The sequence below is a fragment of the Nasonia vitripennis genome, chromosome 3 (genome assembly GCF_009193385.2).
Source record: "Nasonia vitripennis strain AsymCx chromosome 3, Nvit_psr_1.1, whole genome shotgun sequence".
NCBI classification, from domain to species: Eukaryota; Metazoa; Arthropoda; class Insecta; order Hymenoptera; family Pteromalidae; genus Nasonia; species Nasonia vitripennis.
Window position 1 is genome coordinate 22,767,751 of NC_045759.1, and position 26,187 is coordinate 22,793,937.

The 26,187-nt window shown below is 49.4% G+C and overlaps 4 protein-coding genes across 14 annotated transcripts in view; 2 read left to right on the forward strand and 2 right to left on the reverse strand.

Annotated features, from left to right (window-relative positions):
- The window catches only part of LOC100121257 (syntaxin-1A), a 47,345-nt gene extending 31,290 nt beyond the window's left edge, over window positions 1–16,055 (reverse strand). For 2 of the 6 annotated variants that reach the window (XR_004344753.1, XM_016983703.3), the window contains exons 1-3: window positions 15,410–16,055; window positions 10,744–10,830; window positions 4,568–4,667 (exon numbers count right to left, since the gene is read on the reverse strand). Coding sequence is in view for 2 of the 6 variants with exons in the window: in XM_016983703.3 (XP_016839192.1) it covers window positions 4,568–4,667; window positions 10,744–10,830; window positions 15,410–15,442 (220 nt within the window). In the remaining 4 variants the exon portion in view is untranslated. The remainder of the gene's footprint in view (window positions 1–4,567; window positions 4,668–10,743; window positions 10,831–15,409) is intronic. The other 4 variants (XR_004344751.1, XR_004344750.1, XR_004344752.1 and 1 more) reach the window with 4 other exon arrangements.
- LOC107980872 (facilitated trehalose transporter Tret1-like) lies at window positions 6,592–10,056 on the forward strand. Its single transcript, XM_031927374.1, has 2 exons — window positions 6,592–7,037; window positions 7,107–10,056. Exons 1-2 carry the CDS (start codon window positions 6,959–6,961, stop codon window positions 8,414–8,416), a joined length of 1,389 nt encoding a protein of 462 aa, XP_031783234.1. The 5' UTR covers window positions 6,592–6,958; the 3' UTR covers window positions 8,417–10,056.
- Window positions 16,056–16,306: 251 nt separating the features above from the next.
- On the forward strand, window positions 16,307–19,326 carry LOC100114116 (GTP-binding nuclear protein Ran). Of its 6 annotated transcripts, none has more exons than XM_003425636.5 (3): window positions 16,307–16,705; window positions 17,472–17,955; window positions 18,153–19,326. In XM_003425636.5, exons 2-3 carry the CDS (start codon window positions 17,524–17,526, stop codon window positions 18,366–18,368), a joined length of 648 nt encoding a protein of 215 aa, XP_003425684.1. In that variant the 5' UTR covers window positions 16,307–16,705; window positions 17,472–17,523; the 3' UTR covers window positions 18,369–19,326. The 6 variants fall into 6 exon arrangements, with proteins under 6 accessions (XP_003425684.1, XP_008203575.1, XP_008203574.1 ...); XM_008205353.4 differs by having other exon boundaries at window positions 16,577–16,719; XM_008205352.3 differs by having other exon boundaries at window positions 16,647–16,770.
- Window positions 19,327–19,406: 80 nt separating this feature from the next.
- LOC100121273 (elongation factor Tu, mitochondrial) lies at window positions 19,407–22,033 on the reverse strand. Its single transcript, XM_008205351.3, has 6 exons — window positions 21,905–22,033; window positions 21,635–21,687; window positions 21,244–21,409; window positions 20,864–21,171; window positions 20,130–20,791; window positions 19,407–20,054 (listed from the first exon to the last, which is right to left on the reverse strand). The coding sequence occupies exons 1-6, from the start codon at window positions 21,939–21,941 to the stop codon at window positions 19,862–19,864; spliced, it is 1,419 nt and encodes a 472-aa protein (XP_008203573.1). The 5' UTR covers window positions 21,942–22,033; the 3' UTR covers window positions 19,407–19,861.
- Window positions 22,034–26,187: the final 4,154 nt, after the last annotated feature.

The window sequence follows — 26,187 nt, forward strand, 5'->3', positions numbered from 1 at the left end:
ACTACGCGGACTCGTACTACTGCCGCGTATACTTTAGTCGGCGAGAGAGCGATGAAATTTCGCGATCGCACACCACCCACGCGTCTTCGCGTAACTTTCGAGCCGCTTTTACTCCTCCCCATCCTCCTTCTCTCTAACAAGCGTCGACGACGAGGACGATGAGATTTTATGGAAACACAAATCCGATAAATTTCCATACTGCAGCCGACAATTTTGCAGACTGCTCGCGCGGAGGCTCGGCTCTTCAATCAATATGCATTACGAGTTTGCGCTCGCGCGAGGACGAAAACTACCCCGGGAGACTCGAAAGAAAGAAAAAAAAATAGCAGTGGAGAACTGCTGATAACTCGAGAGGGAAAAAAATTCCTACGCGGTTGATTAAAAAATCCCGAAAAAATGGAGAAAGAAAAGCGCCGCCACGCGCACCCCGGAAGTGCGTGAAAGCGCATTTCGACGATCCTATCGAGAGAGAGAGAGAGAGAGAGAGCAAAAAAGCAGCTCTCTCTCTCGGAGGAGCAAGGAAGGTCACACATACGCACACGGCTATAGGCACAGGGCTTAAAAAAAGAAGGAAGGAGAAGGCTGGCACGGAATTATTATACGACGAGAGCTGGGGGCACACATAACGCCGGCGCACACGCTATTATTGCGATCGATATAGGCGTTTTAGCCCTTCCATAACGGCGCGCCGGCAGCCCTAAATACGCGGCGCGGTGGCGGTGCCGTCGGGATGGGAAATGAAAAATTCTAACGACCGTGAGTCAGGATTTTTTTTTCGTGCGGGAAGACGGATCTTTTTTTTTACATCGGAGCTGCTTTCGTTTAATAAGTTTCTCAATACCGACGCGGTGGTCCAATTAAAAAGATACCCCGGATACTCTTCCTCGTGTGTCGTATCTCGGACACGCATGACCGGGAGGCAAAAGCAGAGCGGACCACTCTGGGAGAAAGAGAGAGAGAGACAGTACAAATAAGATTAGAACATTATCGCGGTGATTTATCAGAAAACGCTCAGCAGCAGCTCGAGGGGAGAGGAAGAGAGAGAGAGAGAGCTGGGAATCCGTTTTGCGACTTTATTCTCTCTTCCGGGAGCTGAGAGAGAGAGAGTCCCGCGCGCAAGCGCTTTTCACGCACCGCGCGCGTATCGACTCCTCTCTAGTATTATTGGGAAGATTCCGGCGTAACGATGACACACTGACACGGTAAATCATGTCGAGGGGGGGGGGGAAGGCTCTGCAGCGCGAAGCGTCCCCCCGAAAAATGCGTATCAATCCCACCGCACGGAAAACAACATTAGTCACGTCGCTCTGAGTTATTCTACACGGACGGCGCAGTTCTCAGAAATCGTCTCTCGATTGAAATTTTAATTAACTCGCGGTGCAATATTCACACAGAGCCGCGTAATCAAGCCTCTATGCTTGCGTTATACACGGGCGCGCATCGCGCGAGGAAACTGATATGGGAAAAAAAGCGATGCCCGTTTATTAGCTGTATAGGTATAGCATCGGGGGAAAATAGCTGCAGTCGCGCGTAAATGAAGCCAGCTCGTAAAATAGTCGATGCCGCAGCAGAGAAAACGGCGTATAGCGTATACAGAGAGAGAGAGAGAGAGAGAGAGAGAGAGAGAGAAGCAATCCCGTAACGCTCTTGCGTATAATGCACAGGAGAGAAAGAGAGGGAGAGGAGGAAGACTGTATAGAGACGCGGGAGCAGTAGCACAGCCGTATAAATAGTCGGGCCGGCCGGCGTTCGTTTTTCTAGGAAGCTCTATAAAGCCGTTCTCTACGACGTTCGAATCGCTCTCTTTTATATAGCGCGGAGAGAGAGAGAGAGAGATCGCGTCGATTTTCTGAAAAAAAAAAAAACAAAGAAAATCCGACAGATTTTTCGAATCCATTCCCTCGGCTCGCTGTGCATAGACGACAGCAAACACGATTTCCCACTAACGACTAAAGCTCGATCGCGTAGCGCTATATGCGTTCTTCGCCGCGGTGATATAGGCGCATCCATATGCAGCGACAGGCGAGAGAGAGAGAGAGAGAGAGAGAGAGAGAGAGCGAGCAGAGCATCGATGTGCAGCACGGGCTGCTGCTCCTCTGAAAAATTCATCGACATATTCGCGAAAACCCAAGCGGCGGATATAGCCAGCCCTCTCTCTCTCTCTCTCTCTCTCTCTCTCCCGGGGGTGTGCACCCGTGCTATACACCCCCTACCCTCTTCCGCGAAATCGATCGCGAGAAGCTGCAAGTGCGAGCAAGAGAGAGAGAGAGAGAGAGAGAGAGAGAGAAAGAAGTGGAACGCCGGCGCATAAATCGCGAGAGGAATGCGTCTGCAGCTCTTATTCTCTTTCTCGTCCTCTCGGGGTGTGATATTCATACACGGAAGCTGCTCCGTGTCGGCGATATCTGCGGTTATGTGGACCGAGAAGAAAGTGCGAGCGTGAATTAGTTATGTTTACGAGCTTCGCAGCGATTGATCGCTTCTGCTCTTGTATTATCCTCATACCTATATATACCCCGATCAATCGTACCGCCGCTGTACGTTAACGAGTCCGTATACGCTATTATTACGTTCTACATGTATATAAACATGTAAAAATTAACCCCTTTTCACCCCCCTCGCACAGCTCGCTCATCCTTGCTTTCGCGTACATCGCGATGTGTAACTACACGCACCGACGAGCTCATAAGCGCCGGGAGATAATAAGTTTCAAGTCGGCCGAATTGGCCCGCGATAAATAACAATAGGGCTACATACCCCGCCGCGAGCGACACACATACACACACACACGCGCGCGCGCATAAAAGCAAGGAAAAATACATTCGCGTTATTACATGAGCGCGCGCGCGCACAGAGTCCGACGCGCCGTCGCGGCGGCTGCTCCCTCCGACCCCGATCGATAAGTATATGCTGTGTGTGCTGCTGCTGCTGCTGCTGCGCGCCCACCCGCTGCGGATCCTTTTGCGGACGGAACCGCCGAATGTCGCTTTCTTATATACATACGTGTTCTACACCCATATATGTGAGTGTGTGTGTGCGTATGTAAAGGGACAGCGTGAATTTTCGGTTAAATCTAGACGCGCTTGTGAGCGAACAGACAAAAGACCGCGCGACGATCGATTAGCCCCGCGTGTGAATTATATATATATGTATATGTATGCGCGCGTAGGCGTCATCTGCGGTATATATACGGCGTTTTGCCAAGAGCGCGCGCTTTCTTGGTTTAAAATCCTCGCTACGGCGGCCATAAATCGTGTATACGTGCGGATTTTCGACGCGGCGGACGCTGCAGAGGATTTGCCTGCGCAGCCGTGCGGCTTTGGCGCTTGGGAATGTATAGGATTTCGATGCTGAGTTATGGCACGCCGCTGTTGATTTTTTTTTTAGCGTTTCCATTATTTTTTCGCGTTTATTAATAGAGATAGAGAGAGAGAGAGAGGAGAGATCGTTTCGCAAATTTTTAAAAGAGCGCGGTATTGAATAATAATCATAGGTGCGAGAAGTGAGTGCAAGTATAGAGAGCCAAGAGGGGAAAAGGGTTTCGGAGCGAGCAAGCGAGAGAGCTGGGAGACATTCGTCGAGGATCGTTGACCTCCTGCCGCGAGGGCGGACTGAATTTCAAGCGGCAGAGAGCCGGGATAGGACAGAAGAATGGAGACGATGGCTTGGAAGAGAAAAAATTCTCTCTCTCTCTCTCTCGCACTCTACTCGCGAAATTGAAAATTCTTACTTAAATTACCGGACTCTATGCGTCTTAATAGCCGCAGACACTGAAGGAAAGTCCGCCGTAAATCACGAGATGAAATTGCGCCGTTATTATATACCTTGTACTTATCTCTCTTCAGTTCGCGGGGAGTTTGTTTAAGCAAAATAGATATTCTTCGAGAATACCTCTGCGGACAGATAAGGAACGAATTCGGACCGATTGAAAGCTTTCTATACAGAGCCGAGGGTCCGACGACGACGGGAAATTGGGGCTGAGCAAAGAGTCGGCCAGCGGCCTGTATACAGTATATATATATAAGAGATAACTCAAGCTCCCGGGCCGGCTCCGTCGCTCTCTCTCTCTCTCTCTCTCTCTCTATCTCTGCACAATGGCGCACAACGAGAACAAGGACAAAACTGCTCCCCTCTTTCAGATGTGCTCGCCCTGTGTGTAACCTTTCAACGCCGTGGCTGTTTCCCCTAGCCCTTTCTCGCCTCTGCCACGGAGCCTGAACTCTTTATTTTTCTTTTTTTCAAAAAACCCGCCACTCTTTATCTTTCTCCTCCGCAGGGCGTATAAGGTGTCGCATACAAGAAGAAAACAATCTCTCGACCCATAAACCGGCCGGTAGGCTCTCGGCTCTGAAAATCATTACGCCGTTCGAAATAATCAGCTCAAGTGCTTAATAAACGGACCGGCCGCCGAGTGCTTATATATAAAAGCGTCGGGGGTATCGCCTTTCTTTACGTCGGCGGCTATATCGCGCTAATTGGCAATAAAGTCGCCCGCGCGAGATGCGTGCGTATATGTAGTGAAAGAGGGGAGTATATCATATATGTGCAGAATATAAGAAAAACTCACTCTCATCGGTCTGGGGCGCGGACAGGATGGCGCTGTGCTTTTTCTTCACCTCCTCGACGTTCGTCTGGATCTTGTCTATCATCTCTCGTATCTCCTCCACCTGCAAGAAAGAAATATTAAAGTTTTCCTTTTTCTTGTATACCTACATTGCACAATACATTAGGCGAAACTGCAACGAGCGCATAGCAGTTCGAACGAAACTTTCGCCCTCGATTCCGTTAATTACACACGGGCGTATACGCGCAGCGCATAACGAGGGGCAAAAGCCTGCCCCACTGCCGGGATTTTCAGCTATTACCTCCGAATATTTTAGAAGCTTTATCGCCGCGACACGTTTATCGTACAAATCCGGGATATTCCAATTTCCCGCCATCATCAGCGTATAATGCATAAAATTCAGCAGCGACTAGCGTTATACGCCCTCTCGGGCCCCGAAAAGACAGTAGTCCCCTGCGCAGCGAGGCTAAAGAGACGTTAAATTCCGGAAGAGGTCGAATTTATAGTCGACGTAAAGACGATTCACGACTCGCGGAGCTCTCTCTACTCGGCCGAAATTAAACTCGTTCGAGAATCGGAAGATCGGGGGGCCGCGATATGCAGAAACACGACGCGTTGGCTGTGCAGTGCGGGGGAGGAGAGCTCATTCTTCCTCGATCGATTCGCTCTACCCTATTCGTAATGGCCGACAATTATATATCGACGACAGCACTACCATTGCGGAGAACTGCGAACTTTAAGAAATTTCAGCTATATTCGCGTTTATACACGTGGAACGATCACGCGCGCGCGCGCGTGTGTGAGAGTTGTGGGACGGGCGACGCTTTTGACAAGCGGCGAAATCGAAATGTCGACGTCGTGTGCGATTTTCGCAGAGCTATTTCTGGGAAAGAGGAGAGAAAAAAAAAGTTAATTGACTGTCGTACTTCTTCGCGCTGCTTTATATACCTGTATGTATATATAGACTGAAAACTCGCTCTGGCGTTCGCAGTGCAGCTATAGTATATATACAGAGCGGCACGTAAAAAGAAACGCGCTCGAAAACGGCCGCTTAATAAACGGAGAATTAAAGTTTGCGGGGGATGAGTTGAGCGAGGGGAAGATATTAAAATACCCGTCGGGAGCAAACTTTAGCTGCGCGCGAGCGATGTTTTCAACTTTTCCTTCCGCTCGAGTTATGCTGATTAAACCGACGCTTCGATAAAACTGCATAGCACATAATATCAGTATAGAGCAGTACAAATCACGCGTCGCAAAGAAAGAGACAGCCGTGTATGTTCGGCGCGTAAACCGCGGCAGTTGAGTTTGGAAACTCTCGAATCCGAGGAAATACAGACAGTTGTTTACGTGGCCGCGAACGACGGCGAAGAGGAAGCTAGTCGCGATCGTTCAATATTTACAGCCGCACGACGTACGCCGATGCTTCTAATTAACGATCGCGAAGAGTAGGATTTTCGCTCTGCGGCATCTGCGATGATAACGCACACCCACGCACACCCATGCACACACACACACACACGTATATACGACGGCTCTGGATTGATCGAGTTTTATGCGCATTTGAAATCGCCGCGCCAGGCGCCGAGAGCCGCTCGTAAAGTGCGCCGTCACTACGATTCGAGAGAAGCCGCAGAAATGGGAAAGGATTTCATAGCTTCTCTCTCAGTCGATCCGTGTGTAGAATTTACGTGCGAGAGAGACCTGACGCCGCAAGAAACTTGCTGCGTCTGTCTCGTAGGTATTTCGGCTCGAATAATTTTCGGTGCATCGCCGCGGAAAAGAAAGAGAGAAGAGTTAACCCTCGCTATGTACTGTTGGTCGAGGGCTTAAAGCGTCAGCGTTGACGCAATCAAGCGAGCTAATAAACTCTCGTCGAGCGTCAAACGAGTGTGTACTTCGATAATTAATTCGTGTAGTGGTTATATCCCCACCGCGAGTTCGTATGGAGAGCTAGCGCGACGGCAGCCGAGAGCAAATATGCGCGATACGCGTTTGTGCGCTATCGATCTCTCTATCTAGCTCGCAAATTAGTATAGCTGGCGGAAAATCAGCCAGCGAGGCGTAACGTGTAAAGAGCGATGATCGGGAGATGCGCGACAGAAGTTGTTTATAATTTTAGCTTCGTCATTTGTTATGTGCAAAGAGCAGCAGCCGTATATAGAGCAATATTTGCTCTAGGAGAGAACGAGAGACGCGAGAGTGAGTATATGAGCAGATGGCTTAGCATTCGAAGGTGTGTTTGATCTTCGACAGACGCAAGGCATTTTTGATTCTGCACGCGTACATTGTGCCTCTTATCTTATTGATAATTTGATCTATGCCGATCTAGCCCGATGGAGTAGGAAACGCAGAGCGCGAGGATAGTCGTTCGATAGTCGCCGCTTCGAGAGAATCATGGTCTACTCGGTCAGCCAGACGGTCAAGTCGGCGACGAGCCAGAGATCCTACACGCAATGGATCGCGACGGCTGGAGGTACGTATTATACTTGGTGGTTGCGTGGATGTGATCCTTTGAGGCAGGTGTATTAATTACGTTTTCCAGTGTTGCTGCTGATGCTGCAGACTGGCATAATGGCCGGCTGGACGTCGCCCAACATAGCCCGACTGACGTCCGAGAACTCGACCCTTCCGCTGACGCTGAACGAGGCTTCCTGGGTGGCCTCGTGTCTGAATCTCGGCAGATTCGTGGGCGCTTTGCTCGTCCCGGTCCTCATCGAGTACGTCGGCAGTAAGAAGACCATCATCTTCGTCTTCTCCCCCGTCAGCGTCTCCTGGGTCTTCATGATGGTCGGCAATTCGGTGGAGTGGTTCTACGCGGCTCGCTTCCTGGGCGGTATCAGTTTCGGCATGGCCTACGGCTGTTTCTCTCTGTTCCTGGGCGAAGTCTCCTCGCCGACCATCCGCGGAACCCTGATTTCCATGGCGATGATAGGAGCACCGCTGGGAACCGTGATCGGTACCATCTGCGAGTCCTATCTGCCGATGAGCGTCTCCAGCGCCTATCTGGCCCAGTGTCTGGTGGGGATAATCCTGTTCATGTGGCTACCGGACTCGGCTTACTACCTGGTGAAGAGGAAGGACGTGACCGGTGCGCGCAAGTCCATCGCCTGGTACCGAGGCGAGCAGGAGCTGGACAAGGAGCTGGACGCGGTGCAGGGATTCGTGGAGGCCAACGCGGGCAAGACCGTGGCGGACAACCTCCGAGAGTTCAAGTCGGCGCCGATCAGGAAAGCCATGATCCTCGTCATAATCCTCTTCATCTTCCCGCAGATGTGCGGCCTGTTCAACATCCTCTTCTACATGGAGATCATCCTGACGAAGGGCAAGTCCTTCCTGGTGAACCCCCAGGAGTTCGTCATCTACGCCAACGTCGTCTCGGTCGTGTCCACGACCCTGGCCATCCAGTTGATCGACAAGCTGGGCAGGAGATTCCTGCTGATGGTCTCGAGCATCGGCACCACCACGGCCATGATCGGTCTGGGCACCCACTTCTATCTGCTGAGCACCGACGTGGACCCGGGGAAGCTCCAGTGGCTGCCGATCGCGTCGATCCTCCTGTTCACCTTCACCTTCACCATTGGCTTCATGACGGTGCCCAGCACGGTGCTCAGCGAGATCTTCCCGTCGAGCGTGAAGAGCGCCGCGGCCAGCATCTCCAGCTTCACCTCGGCCTTCTTCGGCTTCGTCGCGGCCAAGGCTTACCAGCCGATGGTCGACGGCATCGGCGAGGCCTACGTCTTCTGGATCCACGCGGGCTTCTCCGCTCTGGCCGTGCCCACGGCCCTGTTCCTCCTGCCGGAGACCAAGGGTAAAACCTTCCAGGAGATCCAGGACATCCTGCACCGAAAGTAACGCAGAGCTGCATCGGGCGTAATTCAATCGCCTGTATGGGCTGCAGGTGTTTTACGCCCAGTAGCGCAGAAAGGGACGTGTAAGTGCGCACACTGTATAACGAGGTGGCAGCTTGCCAGAGCTGCGGCTCCGCGACCGCAAACTATCTCTCGGCTCTCTGGATTGTCGCGCGTAATTACACTGCCTGACCGGTTCTCTCTTTGACGGAAGTGAGATTCGTATCTTGGACGCGGTATGTAAATATACGTATAACTATACGCGAAACGAATTTCCGCGGGGGCGCGCATATCACGTGCAGTGTCTCTAAGACCATTGTGCCGCGCTGGATGGGAATTCGGGTCGCTCTCGTTAACCCCGATCATTCTCTAATGAGTCTTTTCTCTCTCTCTCTCTCTCTTCGCATCTCGCGCTGGCTGAATGGGCCTCGAGTCATTACGCGATCGGAGCCGTTATCACTTTCCCGTCGTCGTGGCGCTGCACGTTGAGCGCTGTATGTATATAAAACTCGTCGTCGGTGCGGCGAAAAAAGAAGAGCATCGCTGCTCTGCGTGGGTGGAGGCTTCGATTAGTCCAGACGCGTAGGAGAGGGAGAGAGAGTTAGATCAGAGCCTATGCAAACAACGGGGGAGGATATACGCCTACGAGGATCGCTGATGCTTCGACGTTCCGTAGGCGAGAGAGTAAACGTCACGTTTCAGCCGCAACGTGCAACAGTAGCGGCGAGATTGATCTTCGAGTTTATCGTGAACTTGGCTTCTTTCAAATTCCTCTATATACCTTCTTTCCAAGTTTGACCGAATACTCGACCGAATATCGCATGTTGCGTTAACAAGGCGTGACTCTCGCCGTCGGAATTTACGCAAATGGCGCACACACGTGAAAAAAGAGAGAGAGAAAGAGAGAGAGAATAATAACTCGAGCTAATTGAAGCGGATGCGCGGCGCACAAAAAGCTCGTCATTAGCCATTATTCTCTCTCTCTCTCTCTCTCTCTCTCTCTCTCTCTGTCCGCACGTCGGAATCTCCTGCATACGGTGCGTAAATCAGCGCGACTGGCGCCGGTCCAGCTAATTACGCTCGCAGAAATCATTAGCCGCTCGCCGGACAATTCGAGAAACGCGTACAATTATCCCCTCCGCGCACGATACGACATTGTTATCGAAGTCTCTGTGTGTGTGTGTGTGTGTGCATGCGGATATTACAAGTAAAAGCCCGCATAAATACTGCAGGGGAGTTTAGAACAAATTGCGCCGCGCGTCGATCAGAAAATCGCTTCAAAGGCGAGAGAGAGAGAGAGAGAGAGAGAGAGAGAGAGAGAGAGAGACGAGAGACCGCAAGCTCAATTTCCTCAATAGCGCGCTAATCAGAGTCCTTTAAGCGTCGGCGACGACGTCAAAAGGCTCGCTCTTACTCTCTCCCACGCGGAGCTTGGAATCAGCGGCGCTATGTAATTGCATCTTATAATCTCTTACGCTCCGACGACGCTGATTTATCATCGCACTTGAGAGCAATGTGTGTATATACGTATAAGCGCGAGCGTTGGAGTGGATAATTGTAGCGGATTATTACATTGTAAGGAAACGAACGAATGCTTTGTATATAAACGAAATGATAAAAATAAACAACGCAAACGCAATAAAATCCTATCATTTCATTCATCCCCACCTCTATACCCCCAGCGTTACAGCGTTTTATATCAGCGCTTTCGAACTATTTGTAAAAGCCGAGCAAAATTCCATTACCCCGCCCTCTTGCGCATTTCCATTTTTATCGAACCTCGGGCTATATTTTCGAGAAGTAGTCGATTTTTCCTATCCCTCGGCGACATTACCTCCTCCTTTCTTATATACACCTATATACATGTGCTTTATTGTGCACACGCGTCTGCAGCGCTGTGTCCCCTGCGTTTTTTTTGTTTTTTTTTTTTTGAAGTCACAAAGAGCTTCGATCTTTGCTCGGGCGCGGGAAACGATTTAAAACCCACATTCCATTATCACCGCGACCGAAATGATGAACTCCGCGCATCATCGCAACGTTGGCGCGACAGCGAGTACTGTGAAGGGAAATTAAAACTAGAGACGCGATCATCAATTTTTCATTCGTTATAGACGCCGCCGCCGCAGTTGAGCTTGGCTGTTTTCGTTCCGGCGAACTTTCAGACGGGAGACAAATGGCTTTGTATAAATATGGACACGAGTCGTTAAAAATAACGCGCGCGCGAACTTTCGACGCCGCTGCTGTTACCGCATTGATTTTTCAAACTTCGCGCGCTCCTTATACATATATATCTTCGAGATTGCATATATATATAAGTGTGTATATACGTACCTCCGCGAAGAACTCTGTCATGAAATCGTCCGCCCCGCCCATATTGACGGACACCTCGTCCGCCACGTCGTCATCGTCTGACTGGGCCTGAAAGTGCAAAAGTCATCATTAGTATAATTAATTCCAGAAAAATAAATGCGTGTAAAATGTCGTGTAAAAGGGCCGTATTAAAACATTTTTGCAGACGCGCGCACATGAAAGAAGGCAGTACACGTCGAGGATTGAGCAGCAGAGTCTAATTGGATCTGCATTCAATATCTCTACGAGAGAGAAAGAAGAAGAAGCGGCAGTGCAACGAGAGACTATACACACCGGGAGGCCAGAGGGAGAGATATATTGTATGCGCCCTGACCCATTAATTGCTTAAGTGCTCTCTCTCTCTCTCTCGTTTAGGAGCGACGCTTGCAATAATACGATGCTGATGCTGCCGTTGCAACGTGTATACACACTCGAATTCTCTCTCGGCTTTCATTTTTCGCCGCTCCGCACATACACTACATCATCTTGTAATTGATTTCTTCTCGGGACTTTTTTTTCGCGTCTACTCGCGGGGGACGAAGTAATACGCTCGTTAACCTACATTTAAAGCGGCGCCGACGAGGCATTTTAATGATTGCGGGGCTTGTTATTCATTAAAAGGATCTTTCACGCTGCTTTCACGCGTTCGAAGATACATCGCCAGCTCTTCTTTTTTGGAAATAAACATTTTTCCGATGTGTACGAATAGTCGGATTTCCGATATAGGTACGCCGGATTAATTCGCGTGAGCTCGATTTTTTAATCAGAAAATACACATCGAGAGATGAAACGGGGATCGCGAAGCCCATTGTGGTAATTCGACGATCGGAAAGCTTGTATTTTTTCGCCTTAGCGAAAGTTACACGCTAGTTCTATAGAACTGGTTATTGGAGCCTATGATGTATCATCAATTGCAGCCGCATCAGCGACGTCGACGGATCAATTGCCGCTGTATTCCACATCGCCGATATTCAGCATTAAATAATCAAAAAATCAACCTACTTCCCTATCTCAACTCGATTACAAAGCAATCCTGCGCGTCTACCCATACACTATGCACTTGCCCGAAGAGAAAAGGGGGAGTCTAAGCGCTGTCTAAGCGCTGTCTAAGCGTTTTATCGGGTCAAGATCGCGTGGACGATATAACGCGATTACGCGGAATTACGCTCCGAGCGCGTGAGAGGAAGTCGTATATCGGTGCAGCTCTCACACACGCGCATCTCATTATCGCTACGTGTGTAGTTCATTGGCTCGTTCGTGTGCGCGCGCGAATTCGCTGTTGAGCTGTGCATGTCCTCGTCGTCGTCGCGTGTCCGACTTTCGGGGGCGTGTGTGTATACGAGAGAGATCGAGAGAGAGGAAAAAAATTGGAACGAGCTGCATTGTCGTGTGTATAGGGCAAAACGGAAGCGCGACGAGACGCGAGAAGATCTCTAATTGGGCCCTTTTCAGCCTCTGAAGATGAGCCCCGGCCGTCGTCGCAGCGACGCGACATCAAAAGAGCTCTTGTACTTTTCTCTCCTATACAGAGCTATACAGTGCACATGCATCTCGCAGTGTATCCGTGTGGACACAGCGACAATGCGCGAGGTTATGTTTGTGCGCGCGTTACGTGAGACGCCTTGCAAATGATTAGCACCGCTGCGATCCCGAGCGAGCCTCGAGGGCCGTGCGAAACTCCGTGTCTGATTTGCGGCGAACTGATTTCACATTCTACGTGAATATGCGCGAGCCAAGGCGACGAAAAATTAGTCCGGAGTACGAGCTCGGCATATGTAAAAATCGATTCGAGCGTACAACCTCAGCAGCAGCCCGCAGCTATGTGTATGAAGAGAGAAAAAAACCTTCCTTTTCTACCGATAACATACACGCTCGGTAAATACAGCCTTCCTTCGATGCGGCAATCAAACGAGGATAACGAGCAACGCGTGCTTTATCGATTAACCGCGAGATGTGTAATTCGGCAAAATCTCGTCGACTCCACACACGTGACAGCTGTGCAGATACCGCAACGTTGTTGTTGTTTTTTTTTTTTTTTTTTTTTTTTTTTTCATTACGAGCCGGGAATGTTTCTCGCTTTATTATCGATGATAATACACAGCGCTCGTTATCGATTTTATTGTCGGATGATTCATTGCACTTGGCTATGTCGCCGGGAAAAATAAAAAACCGCGTGGGAGAATAATAAGCATCCGGCTTGAAAATAAACATGACGAGTATACTGAGCATTGTGTAGAACTGAATCACCGGCTACGGGCTCTGATGTTTGCATTTATACGTACCACATGTGTCTTTCAATATACGTAAATTCAGAGTGAAAATTTCAGCCATATCACATATACATCGCACGACATACTCGTCAGATACAGTACAACGCGTATTATTACTCGCATGTGTGACCGCGTCTACTCACACACACACACACATGCGTTTATCAATGAACCTCGCGTGTATCGCGTATAAAGCAAAGTGTCTCTCATTTTTCCATTCACCACGTCCTATTGTCCGCTCGGCGCAAACGAAGAATCGGTAAGCAGACGTCGATGCCAATAAACGAGGGCCGGAAGAGAGCGTATAGGAAATAAAGCGGAATCATCATGGAGAGTATCGGCGGCGATTATTCAAAAATCTCGGAGAGAATCGAAATAAATGCGAGAGACGATCCGAGAGAGAAAGAATGACTCACTCCAGCGGCTCGTCGTTAAACAAGGCGTTTCCCTCGCCATGACGGATCGTATACGCGCGAGTTGAATGTGCGCCACGACTAATACAGCTTTTCCCACACGTTACTAAGACACTACTCTCTGGAACGAAACTAGGATGAGAGTCTCAGGGAGGGAAATTCAGCGGATAACGTAATTGCCATATGCGCGCGCTGATAACCGAGATAGCGTCGTTGCGTTGCTTTTTTTCCGCATACGCACGTGATTAATAAACGAAACTCCTTCGCGCGCGCGTCTGTTGCATCGCGAAAAGAAATTCCTGCCCGACTACGTGTGCCCCGCGTATACAACGTAAACCAGCTGCGGCGATTATACAGAGCCGGCGTGTACGTCACGTGTGCGAATTATGCGCGCGTTCGCCACACCCGTGGCGTCTTATACCATTGACCGGGGAGTAGTTCTACTTTTTTTTTTTTTGACTCTCGGATTTTCGGCGTAGAAAAGAAGAATAAGCGAAACTGCAGCCGACACGGCCTCGTCCTTGGCCGCGTATGTAATCGCCCGGTGATATGGTGTATGGGTATAGAGAGACGCGGGCTAGCGACCCGACGCGACCTTCTCTCTCTCTCTTTCTCTTTTTCTCAATAAGTATATTTCTGTTTTAGACCGCTTGTGCGTGTATCTTCGAGAATCCCCAGACGGCGATCGATCGACATTCTTATGACGCGTTCACAAAGTGTAAGGAGCTTTGCGCGCTAATCTCTCGCTGTGACTCTGTAGACACTTTTTCTCCTCGAGAGAGAGAGAGAGAGGCTGTGTATTAGAGCTCGGGTTTTAATTACACCGGATTGAGTGGAGACGCCGAGTGTCGATGTATATGCACACAGGCTTTCCCCCTTTTTTCAGATACTTGGAGCGAAATGGAGCTTATGCAAATACGAAGCGAGAAACAGACTCATCAGCGCGACAGCATCAGCGTTAAAAATAAAACCCGCTCTCTCACTCTCTTTCTCCAAGGCGATCCACTCGTAGACGACATCGCCTGTATACGTGTATACCTGTACATATAAACAAGGCGAAAGAGCCGAGGAGGCATGACGTCGCGCGCGCAAACACCTGTCATCCCATCCGTGCGGGCGAAAGACAACCGGCAGCGGCGACTGATAGCAGCGCCGCCTCGTGAATTTCCAATTTTCCCTCCCCGCTGCTCCTCTGCTGCTACTGGCCGCCTGCACACCGCCGCTGCCGCTAATCGAATGCTACTCTGCGGACTTTCCTCTCCGTCTATGCACCCGGCGATCGATGACGCTTTGCATAGGGGATAAGCGAGGAAGAGAGGGACTTGGCTGGGGGGTTCGATCTCGGAAAGCTGCAGCTGTTGCTACAGCTTCGACGATGGAGAGGAAAAATGGGATGAGTCTACCCCGCGCGATGCTCCGGGTACAGCTGCACCGAGAAGGGCGGCAGCTAGCAGAAGACGCGCTTTCAAAACATCAATCGCGAGAGCGCGCGCGGAGCTCTCTCGTATGACCTCGTGACGGCGGCGCCGCCGCCGAAGGGGAAAAAAGGAGGCGAGAAATTAGCTGCCGGCGTCGAGAGAGTCTCTCTCGCGCGCGTTATGTAAGCCCGAGCAGGGAACAAACGCTGCAGCAGCTGGAGTATGCAGGCTGCAATCAAGGTCGCGGGATATTCGAAACGGTCAAGCCGTTATCGGTTTTCCGCTCAAGCTGCGGCAGTGGCTTCGTCGCGCGCGAGCGCGCGCGCGATTTTGACAGCGCGCGGACCTGCAGCTCGCTCGCTTTTTTGCTCTCCCCCTCCTGCTCCTCGCGGCCAACTCGGTCAGTAGAGACAAGCGTGCTGCTACCGTCTCGCTCTCGGGCGTACCGAATCGAACATGACGATGACAGCCGAGTCGAGAGAAAGATGGTGTGTGTGTGTGTGTGTGTACGTGTGTAGGCGTGTAGGCGTGTGCGTGCGCTACTCACCGCGACGAGGGCCGCTAATCTGTCCTTGGTCATGGCGAGTGTCGACGAGGTAGACCCTTGGCGGCTGGGTTAGCTCTTCTGCTCTACGCACTGTCGACGCCTCTCTCTCTCTCTCTCTCTGGCTCGCTGTGCTGTGTTCTCGCGCGCAGCTATCTCCTGGTGCTCTCGCTCTCTGCTCAGTCAGCAGCGGCAGCAGCAGCGTAGGTGCTCGTCGACGACGACGACGACGACGGGGGAGGAGCAGCAGCGGTGCACTCGACGGCTAATCCCATTCACCGTGCGCCAGCTCTACTCCTGCATGCACACTATGCACACACTTTGCTTCGCTGCTTCTCGGCGGCTCTTTCTCCGTTTTTTCTCGCGCGCGAGACAGAGAGAGAGAGAGGGAGAAAGAGAGGAACACACGACGACGACGACGACGACGACGACGACGACGACGACGACGACGTCGGGCTTGTCGCTTCTGCAAGACGAACGAAGCACCGCGACGGCCACTAAAAACTAAAGGAAACGGACGCACACACCACCACCGCACCGTTTCACAGAGAGCGAGCGACACGATCGTAAAATCGATACGGCTCGCGAACTCGCCTCTCCTGCTATGCTCTCTCTCTCTACTCTGCTGCTTCTATCTCTCTTTCTCGCCGCAGTGCTGTACTCGCGCTCGCGGCCCTACGCCACGGGCGCATGCGCCGATGACGTCAACATATTACATATATCATTCGCAGTCTCGCCGCCGTCCGCGCCTTACGCACGCGCTCTGTTTCCTGCATACTGGATATTTTCAACCTCGTCCAGCTTGTTTTGCCGCCGAAGAGGCAGCTCGTTCTCTGCGATCGTCTTTTATTTCCGACATCTCCCGACAGACGGTCTCTCTTCTAGATCGACGATCGCGTCGTATAGAGTCGTCCGTGAATCCGGAGAAAAGCGCCGCCGGTTTCCACTGAAAAACAAACGGAAGCAACAATAGCGACGTTTGAATTGCCCGCCGTAGCGACTGCGCCCCCCGGCAGCCGCCCCTTATCGTACGGCCCTGGCCCCTTCGCCGCCAGGTGTCGCCGGCGAATTTTCCCTCCGCGGCTCGTTTGCCCGTGAAACTCGGAAAAATTTAGCGAAACCCGCTCGGCCATCCTGGACATCGCAATTTTCCGCGTCTTTCGACATTCAAAAAGTCCGCAACCTCGAACTGCCCATCGTCATCGGTTTCGAGGGCAGCTTCTCCGAGCGGGCCGCTGGGTGGAGCTGTCTCCCGCGTCGGCCGCCATTGTGGTCCCGAGGCTGTTAGTGCGCCGAGCGGTAACGTATCTCAGGTCCATTTTTCACGTGCCACGCCGCTTCCCGCGAAATTCTCGTCTTAGCCGGCAAGTAAAACCCGCCCGAATTTCCCGCTTTCCCGAAGCCTCGAGTCCCCCTCGCTCGAATTTCCCGACTCTCAGCGCTACATTCCGACGCGCTCTGCCCGGCTTGCGGCGCAGCCGACTTTTCCGTTCGGGGCGCCATTGACTCGACGATACCTACCCGCGCTCTTTCGGGCATTTCGGCACGCGGCTTCTCGCGCATACACACATCCGCCAAGCGACGACTACGACTACGACGACGACGACAAGTTTCCTGTTCTCGGCGTGCTCCCGACGACGTCTTCTACGGATCGCCGGCTGGTAGGTAGGGCTTCGAGGGGACTATTCCCGAGTGAATCGCGTTCCGAAAACGGTTAGAGAAGCGAACGCTACACGCAGCCGAGGCGTGATCGAGTCCGAGGCCGCGCGAATTTTCGAGAATCCCGAGCGAAGATTCCGCTGCTAGTGCGTCAGCGAGGCCGTTGAATCAATTTCCCCGCTTTTCCGGAGGCGTTGCCGAGACGTCGCTCGCGCTTCGGGACCTTCTTCCTGCATCAGCGGTGCACCTACGCGGGCGTCCCTTTCGCGATTTCCATTTTCGGCGTGTCCTCGCTCTTCTCTCCTCCCACGACTGCTCTCTCGTGTACCCTTGAATCATCCGCTTGCTAGGCTCATAACCTGTGTGCACAGATACACGCTAACCGGCCTGACTTGTCTACTTGTAGAGTCTGAAGCGGTTCATTCGTTGAGAGAGTGCAGCAGATAACAACCGGGAGAATGTCACAAGAGGCCGACGTTCCCACCTTCAAGTGCGTGCTGGTCGGCGACGGAGGTACCGGAAAGACGACCTTCGTCAAGCGACACTTGACGGGCGAGTTCGAGAAGAAGTACGTAGCCACTCTGGGAGTGGAGGTGCATCCGCTCATCTTCCACACGAACCGAGGGCCCATCAGGTTCAACGTCTGGGATACTGCTGGTCAGGAGAAATTCGGTGGGCTCCGTGATGGTTACTACATTCAGGGCCAGTGTGCCATCGTCATGTTCGATGTTACGTCTAGGGTGACGTACAAAAATGTTCCTAACTGGCACAGGGATTTGGTCAGGGTCTGCGAAAACATACCCATCGTCCTCTGCGGCAACAAAGTCGACATCAAGGACAGGAAAGTCAAGGCAAAGAGCATCGTCTTCCACAGGAAGAAGAATCTCCAGGTGATTATCGCTGTTGCGCCAAACTTATCTGCACCATATATAGCTGACTCTGATGATGATTCAGATTTCTTAAATCACATACTTGATGACATTTATCTGTCCCTCTAATCTGAAAAATGGTCTGCGCTCAACAGCCATTCATTGCGCACTAGTCATTACGTTTACTGATAGAGGTGCCTTCTTTTTCATTATTGCAGTATTACGACATCAGTGCCAAGAGTAACTACAACTTTGAGAAGCCTTTCCTCTGGCTTGCGCGCAAGCTCATCGGTGATCCCAATCTGGAGTTTGTTGCCATGCCGGCTCTTCTTCCACCAGAAGTCACAATGGACCCGCAATGGCAGCAACAAATCGAAAAGGATCTCAAAGAGGCTCAGGAGACGGCACTTCCCGAAGACGATGAAGACCTTTAGTTATTTTCCAAGCGCAAAGGCAGGGCCTATTACACAAGCATGCGTCACTTGCGCATGTTAACGCGTTTTTGTCTTTAATCGGGTCGAATTTTTTTCTGCAAAACTTTAAATTACGGCACCTCAACCTTAAATATTTATATTCAAATTTTCGCAATACCCGCTGTGGGGGTTTTGTCAAACAGTCACGGGTATTGCCGCAAATTTGAAAGAGAATCATAATTGCACTTCCATGAAGTAATTAGTAGCAAAATTTGAGAAATTTAAAATTGCAGGAAAAACTTATCGACTTGTATTTAAAAGTTACAGCATACCTCAGGCAACCTATTTTATTGTTTGGAATTGTCTTTTGTTTAAAAACTTACCACCTATCACAAATGAAATCCCAAGTAATGTCTGTTTAAATTGAAAAGCCTTAAGACATTTGATAATTAATGAAATTTTCTAATGCGAACATCGCGTATTGAATTTAATCGATCGATCAGTCTCGAGAGTACTTATGCATTACTCTTCAGTGCTGCAATGTTTTGTTCTATGTAAAAAATACCGTCTAAATGAGCATGATGCAGTTCACAATACGTTGCGCCTGATCGTGTCAAACCAAGGGACTGTTTACTATTTTTATAAGCATCAGTGAATCGTATGATTTGTCTCACTTTAAATTATAAAATAGAAGCTTTTTGTACAACATAGCCTTGTTTCTTAATAGGATTATTGATGCAAGTTGTTTCGAGATTATCTCATTAAAGGTAAAATAAAGAATCATAAAGTGCGTGTGTGTGAATACTAGGATTTCTATGTAACGTGTTAACTGAAATTTTGTTTCAATGAATGTAAGATCGACGTGATTGAGGCGAGTATAATGAAATGGGTTCTTTTTCGTCGTGGATGAGTCTGATTGAAAGATTACCTTGAACAGATTGTAATGTTGTCTGAATTCAATAAATAAGAAACAAAGCTATCTATATTTTTTCAGTTCACCCGTTCACCTTGTAAACTATTTAATTGTCATAGGAAAGAATTATTATAGGTGTACCAAGATTTTCGCATTTATTATTAAAGTCTTTTATTTTAAACATGAATTTGTCGTTTTTATATATAACAAAACACTCGGTGTCTAGTTCAAATTTTATACATTTTTAACTTATTAATAAAACAAAATGTGGAACTTGACATTTCATTTTCTGATGAAATCATTTAAACTTAAAATGTGTAGAGATACGTCTATAAAACCTACATAATATTCTTAAACAAATAGCGAACTCGATCAAACTAAAAAGATGTCAACGGTTTTTTCATTTAGATACGTTTTATTTTTTTTCCACAGGAATGTGCTTAAATCATTTGATGATCTAATATAGCTTGAATGAAACATTTGACATTTTTTTAACTCAAAGAAGTTGGTTGGTTTCATTATATAACTGATGATAGCTACAATACAGGTATTCTAAGTAGCAAATTTGACGTTTGGTTACGCAAAATATTTATTTACATCCTTAACTCTTCTGTTGTTTCCTCTCCAGTTTCCTAAGACCCTTCTTACCTTCCACCAGAACCAGTTTTTCGTTCTCAGTGAGAGGAGCAAGGAGATTAGTGATGACACCAGTGCCAACTGTCACGGTACCGTCTCTCAACGTGAAACGTTGTCCCTTCTCACATACCATATTTTTGAGAAGTTTCAGGTCCAATCTGTAATAGAAGTAAACAAATTAAAAAAAAAATGTATAGGTCACGATGATCGTTATCTCGTCGGTGTAAACTTACTTTGCGTCTTCACCAGGCATAGCCAAGTTCTTTCCTGGAATGGTAACTTGGGCAGGACAATCCCAGGTCTTGCTGTACATTTGAAGTTGGATGTGATCCTGAACCGCCTTCTTACGTCCACCTTCCTCACTGGTTAGAATATAGGCTTGAGCCTCCACATGATCGTAAGCCTTTACGGATCCCGGCTTAGCCATAATCATTCCCCTCCTGATGTCTTCTCGCTTCACACCCTTGATCAAAGCTCCCAACTGATCACCAGCTTCGGCCGTCTCCAGAATTTTGTGGAACATCTCTATACCAGTAACCGTGCTCTTTAATTGTTTGTTGTACCCTACGAATTCGACTTCCTGGCCCTTCTTCAGTTTTCCACGTTCCAAGCGACCCGAGACGACAGTTCCTCTACCGGGAATGGAGTAGGTACCTTCTACTGGTAAGAGGAAGGGTTTGTCCAGATCGCGAACTGGCACGGGTACGTATCCATCGATCTGTTCCAGGAGCTTCATTATGGCCTCGCTTCCGATCTCGGGGTTCTTACCTTCCAGAGCAGAGAGGGCACTTCCTTTGATAACTGGGATTTTGTCTCCATCGTAGCCCATCTCAGTCATGAGCTCGCGGATTTCCATTTCAACAAGCTCGACCATTTCGGCGTCGGCAGCATCCACCTGTGGGGTGACAGAACATTATTAAAACTCAAGGAAATTTTCATAAAACAGATAATTCAACCAGTCCTTTACCTTGTTGATGAAAACAACGATGTGCTCGATACCAATTTGCTTGGCGAGTAGCAAGTGCTCTTTGGTCTGAGGCATAGCACCATCAGTGGCGGCAACCACAAGTATAGCACCGTCCATTTGAGCTGTACCAGTGATCATGTTCTTTATGTAATCGGCGTGTCCAGGACAGTCCGTGTGACTGTAATGCCTCTTCTCAGTTTGGTACTCGATGTGTGCAACGTTGATCGTGATACCACGAGCTTTCTCCTCTGGAGCATTGTCGATCTCGTTGTAGTTCTTGGCCTTTGCCAGCTCCTTCTCCGACAGCACTGTTTACAAAACAAAGTCATTGAAAAATCTCACAGGTCTCACGTGTATTGCACGCACGGGTGCAACCTTACCCTTTGTGATGGCAGCAGTCAAGGTGGTCTTTCCATGATCGACGTGGCCAATGGTTCCAATGTTCACGTGGGGCTTGTCTCTGGCAAATACAACCTTCTCGGCGTAGAGTCTCTGAACGGTGACCTCTGGTAAGTACAGGCGACTGCATAGTTGGTTGCGACGTTGCTACAATAACAAACCCAGAAAGAGATCGAAGAGAACCACAATCGAATGACAAAATCCAAACAAAATTGCTACGAATCCATGCACGAAACGAGCGATCAAGAACGTGATGTAATTTCAGCAGGGGAACCACACTTGGGTATCACGAAAGAAAGGAGCAAAATATTTAAAAAAATACACCAGTGTACACAAAAGACGAAGGGGATCAAGCTCGACTCGACTACTCACGTATTTAGCCAACTGCCGGGTGAAGTTCAACTGCCTCACGGTCTGCCGCAGGGCTGAAAAGGTAAAAAGCAGGTAAATAAAGCGAGAGAAAGCTCTCGAGAAACGTCGTGCTAAGCCCCATCCCCTCTCCCACGAGGTCACATTTTTACGAGGAAACGAGGGGATTCGCGCGGAGGTCGTCGCGGGATCGAATCCCCGGGTTAAAGATCGAGGCTCTAGGGTGGCTGTCGCGACGAGGCATTCGACAAACGCAGCGAAAATCCATCTTACCGGGGTATAAAACGGTCCTAGCAGAAACTAACGCCATGATTTCTAACCAAACTTTATCGCAGCACACTCGCGACTGATTCTGGAAAAGAACGTCCGAGGCAGCACCGGTCGGCGGTTTTTTGAACGCCGGATGTTACGTAATACAGTTGCGCCATCGCTTCTGGTTTTTTTCGTGGATTTCGGAGAGTATTTTGATTTTTTTCGCGATTCGGCTCATCGAGCTTAGCATCGAGTGTTTATTTGTTGAGATCGGCACGATTACAGGCATCAACATTGCCAACAATACATTACGAGTGTCGCTCCTGAATCACTGAATCACGTAGTACCGCCGAATTCAGAATCGTTCGAAAAAAGGCCTGCGACAACACAGCCGCTCGAGATTTCATCGCAAACAGTTATATACATTCGTAACTCAATAAACGGCGCGACGCGCGTAAAAAGCGTCTTTAAAATAATTAAAACGCGAACTACGATTCACTACGCCGCCGGCGTAGAGCCTGCAATTATATATACTCGCCGACGGCGCTGGCGCGAAATTCAAGCGCGTCTCGAGTCGCGCGTTTATTACCCATTGTTACAGATAGAGCGACGAAATTTATGTCCCGCCGTAAATAAGCGCAAAACACGGGAGGAATATACCGCAAGACTTGTATTATACATCGATCTTTTGAAACATCCGTAACGGCGCACGTCCGCAACTCGTGAAATTTCTCCTCTCGACTCGTCGGCTGCGTATATTTCGCGATTACCCCAGAGTTGCGCGAAAACCAGATCCATATTCTAATCGTGAAATAGACTTGATTTAATTTCGCAATCGCATCATATACATGTATATGGCGAGAGAGCCTGGAGAAAATTGCGAATAGAAATTACAGTCGGCGCGTCCCTTATGTCCACAAACGAGCGTTTGTGTATGCACATAGTGCAGGGAATTGCACGGCGCGCGCATCTCCGCGAGATTAACGGTTACTCGAACGCGCCTGGCGATACCCATGCGTCGGTCCGCTAGTCGCGGAAAGAGAGAGATAGAGAGAGAGAGAGAGAAAAGCGCCGGCAGCAGCCGCGAGCGGGAAATAAGTGTCAAAAGAAAGTAAGGTAATTGCGAGGAGATGCAAATGACAGTTGTGCTCGAGCGCGGCGGCGGTATTATATATACCGTTTGTCAAAGCGCATTACAGCTCCCTTTTATGCGCGCGAGCTGAAGCGATGATTTTTCATCGTTGTTGGGTATTACTACCGCTCTTTGCTCTTCTTTTTTAGGGTATATAGCTCGAGGGAACGAAATGAAGCGTGCTTGCATGCGGTGGACTAATTGAATGTTGGGGGATTCGTTTCCTGCTTCGGATGGTAAAAAAGCGCAAGAAAATTTCGTCGCTGCTTATCCCATAACGACTCGACGACAAGCAAGCGTATACACTCGTTATACCAGCATTACCCCGAGAGAAAGAGAGAGAGAGAGAGAGAGACTAGCGATAAAAGCCCATCGAACGATCCGCTCGACTGCAATTATACGCGATCGTAAAATCGGCAGTATTCCTACTGCGCGATTGTCGGTAAAAAAGTTAGTCGCTCCGCCAATTTCGGGCAATTGCAGAGAAACGTTACCCATAATCGGTAACAGTAACTAATAGGCGAATATTATAATAGGCGCGATCCAAAAACTCGACGACGTTACACGCAAAACGCGTCCGAATGAAAATCTCGGAATATCTATACATATAGACGCGTTGCACGATTCCCCTGCGGAGAGAGAGAGAGAGAGAGAGAGAGAGCGAGCCATTATTGCGAGCGCGGCAACTGTAACGCAACACAACTGGCGCAGCCGCCGACGAACGGGGATGCTAAAAGAGCGCTGCCGCGTGCGAGCCCACTAGTAATAGCATATATAGATATATATATACATATGTATACACGGCGCGCGGCGAGAGAGAGAGAGAGAGAGAGAAAAACGATCACGAGAGTACGGGATATCTGAACCGTTAAATCGTTATTCGTCGGGGTAACGAAGATGTCGCGTGCAGCAGTACTACTCGTACATACGTTTAGAGTCGCGGGGCGAGAAATCTCCCACGTGTATATAGCCATCCGAGCGCCACGGACTGGACGGAGAGTAAGTAACAATGCGCTAATCCCTCCGCCCCGCTGTATACATTATTCGTTTGTTAGGCGCGCGTAACAAATTGCTACTCGCTCTCTCGAGGAGAGATTGAGATATTTTTTTTTTTTTTTTTATAACGAGTGGATACAGCTAGAGCAATCGTCAACGAATTTCTCCCGCGGCGGCGCAGTCGTAAAAGACCCTCGGATGTCGGCCAGGAGTGCGCTATCATCGGCCGCTTTGTTGTATTATTTCATCACGGGAAGCTTTGCAATAAAAACCGTTCGGCCGTAAAAAGATGCATATATATACAACGACTCTAAATATAGTTATTCTGCGCGAACCGGTCGCTCGGCTTTTCAAATTCGCGCGTAAAATCAAACACGCCAACTTCGATGTCCCTCTCCATCTTGTAATACCTCCTGATACTGGCGCGATTTCAAAAAATTGCCGTCGATTATAACTGAATTTATTTATCATCCGATTTCGAGCTACGCCGGCCCGTAAATCAGCGCTGAGAAAATATTCCGAAGAAGATATCCGCCGCGCTCGATTGCGCTCGCATCTGCGCATATATATATACACACTTTTACGATATATATTCCTCGCGGCTTTACGATCGGGCGTAAAAAAAAGAAGAATAGCTTTCGGGAACGTGAAAAATCCAACGGCCGCTGCCCGAAAAAGCGGATCAAAACAGCATTTTCAACGCAACGACGACGACGCTAAAAAGAAAAAGAAGCCGCCGCTTCGAAAGTTTTATCTCCGATGGGAGATCCGCGCTCGTGTCCGGACTGCCTGAAGAAGGTGGAGAGAAATACGAGTTTTTTCAATGCCCACGCACACACACACACACACACACACACACATACCAAGGCCGGTGTATAACTACGCGACTCCCTTTTCAGCGTAAAACTTAACGGTCCGTAGGACAAGGACGACAACGAGTCGCTCTCTCGTAACAAAGCGTAATGTAAAACTAGTTCGGAATCTTTCATTCATGAAGGCTCGCGCGTGCGGTGTGTACAGCGATTTTTCCGCGAGAGCTTTTCCAGGCTAATTTATATCGCGAAAGAGCGACTAGATTTATGGCTCATTATTTTCGGTCGCGAATGAATAACAAGCGTATACAGCTCTCTCTCTACGCACCTGTTCCCTTAACGAGACTTCCGCTTTCGTCCTTATCCGCGGCCGCGGGTATAAAGTATGAGCTGCTGCGGCGATCTTTGTTTTTTTTTTTCTTCTCTTCCTTCGGCTGCGGGTGGCAGATATAATAGAGGAGAAGCGCGACTTTAACGAAGTTCCGTCGTTATCGCGGCACAATTTATGGCCGAAGCGAGTTTTCCGCCGATCGGCCGACCAACTGACTGTATAGAATTCGAGGAGGGAAAAAAGGAGCTGTATGTATTCGTCGTCGGTAAACACACACGGGACAGAGACATATCCCATTCTTTCGACGGGCTTCTCTCCGATAAAGCTCGCGATGCTCTTAAAAGTCGGCCTGCACATTGTCTATACAAGAACCGTAGAGGTATATCCCTTCGAGAGGAGAAAGGTATACACGTATATATTCGTTCTTTTTTTCTTCTCTACAGTACTCCGCGCGCCACTCATCCGTCAGAGAGACTCTCCCCCGGTTCAATTAGCATTCCAGAGAGGCGCATCGGCACTTCCTCTTCGCTTATTCCACCGAAACCGACTCGCGGCTTTTTCTCCCCAGTGTATACATAGATCGTCTGTAGAGCAGTTGCCCTTTCTCTCGATCTATTTCTCTATTGCCACTGCTGCCGGAGGATATATGTATACACGTCGGCGCAAAAAATGCACTGCAAATGTTTGCGGAGGATAGGTAACGTTGCGGGGGGGGGGGGGGGAGGGGTGTTGGCCGTATGCTAATAAAGCGCGATAGCTGCCTTTGATCGGTTTTGCCGCCACGGAGAGAAGCCTCTCGAAGGGAAAAACGTACACGTACACATCCGCGGATTACGATACTCTTCCCGCCGCTATTATTATATACACGTGACAAATATGAATCCCGATATGTGCGCGCGCATACGTGACACTGCGACCGACGCGTAGGCATGCATTCGAAGAAACGATGAATAATATCTCGTGTAGGAGCGGGGAATACACGGGAGGAAGAAAAAAAAAAAAACGTGACCTCGAGCGGTGCAGGTATACAGAA

Excerpts from the sequence above, each read along its gene's own strand:
- LOC107980872 (XM_031927374.1), top strand. The coding sequence starts at position 6,959 with ATGGTCTACTCGGTCAGCCAGACGGTCAAGTCGGCGACGAGCCAGAGA. Across the intron at positions 7,038-7,106 it reads ATGGATCGCGACGGCTGGAG|TGTTGCTGCTGATGCTGCAG; the intron begins GTACGTATTATA and ends TACGTTTTCCAG.
- LOC100114116 (XM_003425636.5), top strand. The coding sequence starts at position 17,524 with ATGTCACAAGAGGCCGACGTTCCCACCTTCAAGTGCGTGCTGGTCGGC. Across the intron at positions 17,956-18,152 it reads ACAGGAAGAAGAATCTCCAG|TATTACGACATCAGTGCCAA; the intron begins GTGATTATCGCT and ends TCATTATTGCAG.
- LOC100121273 (XM_008205351.3), bottom strand. The coding sequence starts at position 21,941 with ATGGCGTTAGTTTCTGCTAGGACCGTTTTATACCCCG. Across the intron at positions 21,410-21,634 it reads CCCGGCAGTTGGCTAAATAC|CAACGTCGCAACCAACTATG; the intron begins GTGAGTAGTCGA and ends TTGTTATTGTAG. Across the intron at positions 20,055-20,129 it reads ATGCCTGGTGAAGACGCAAA|ATTGGACCTGAAACTTCTCA; the intron begins GTAAGTTTACAC and ends CTTCTATTACAG.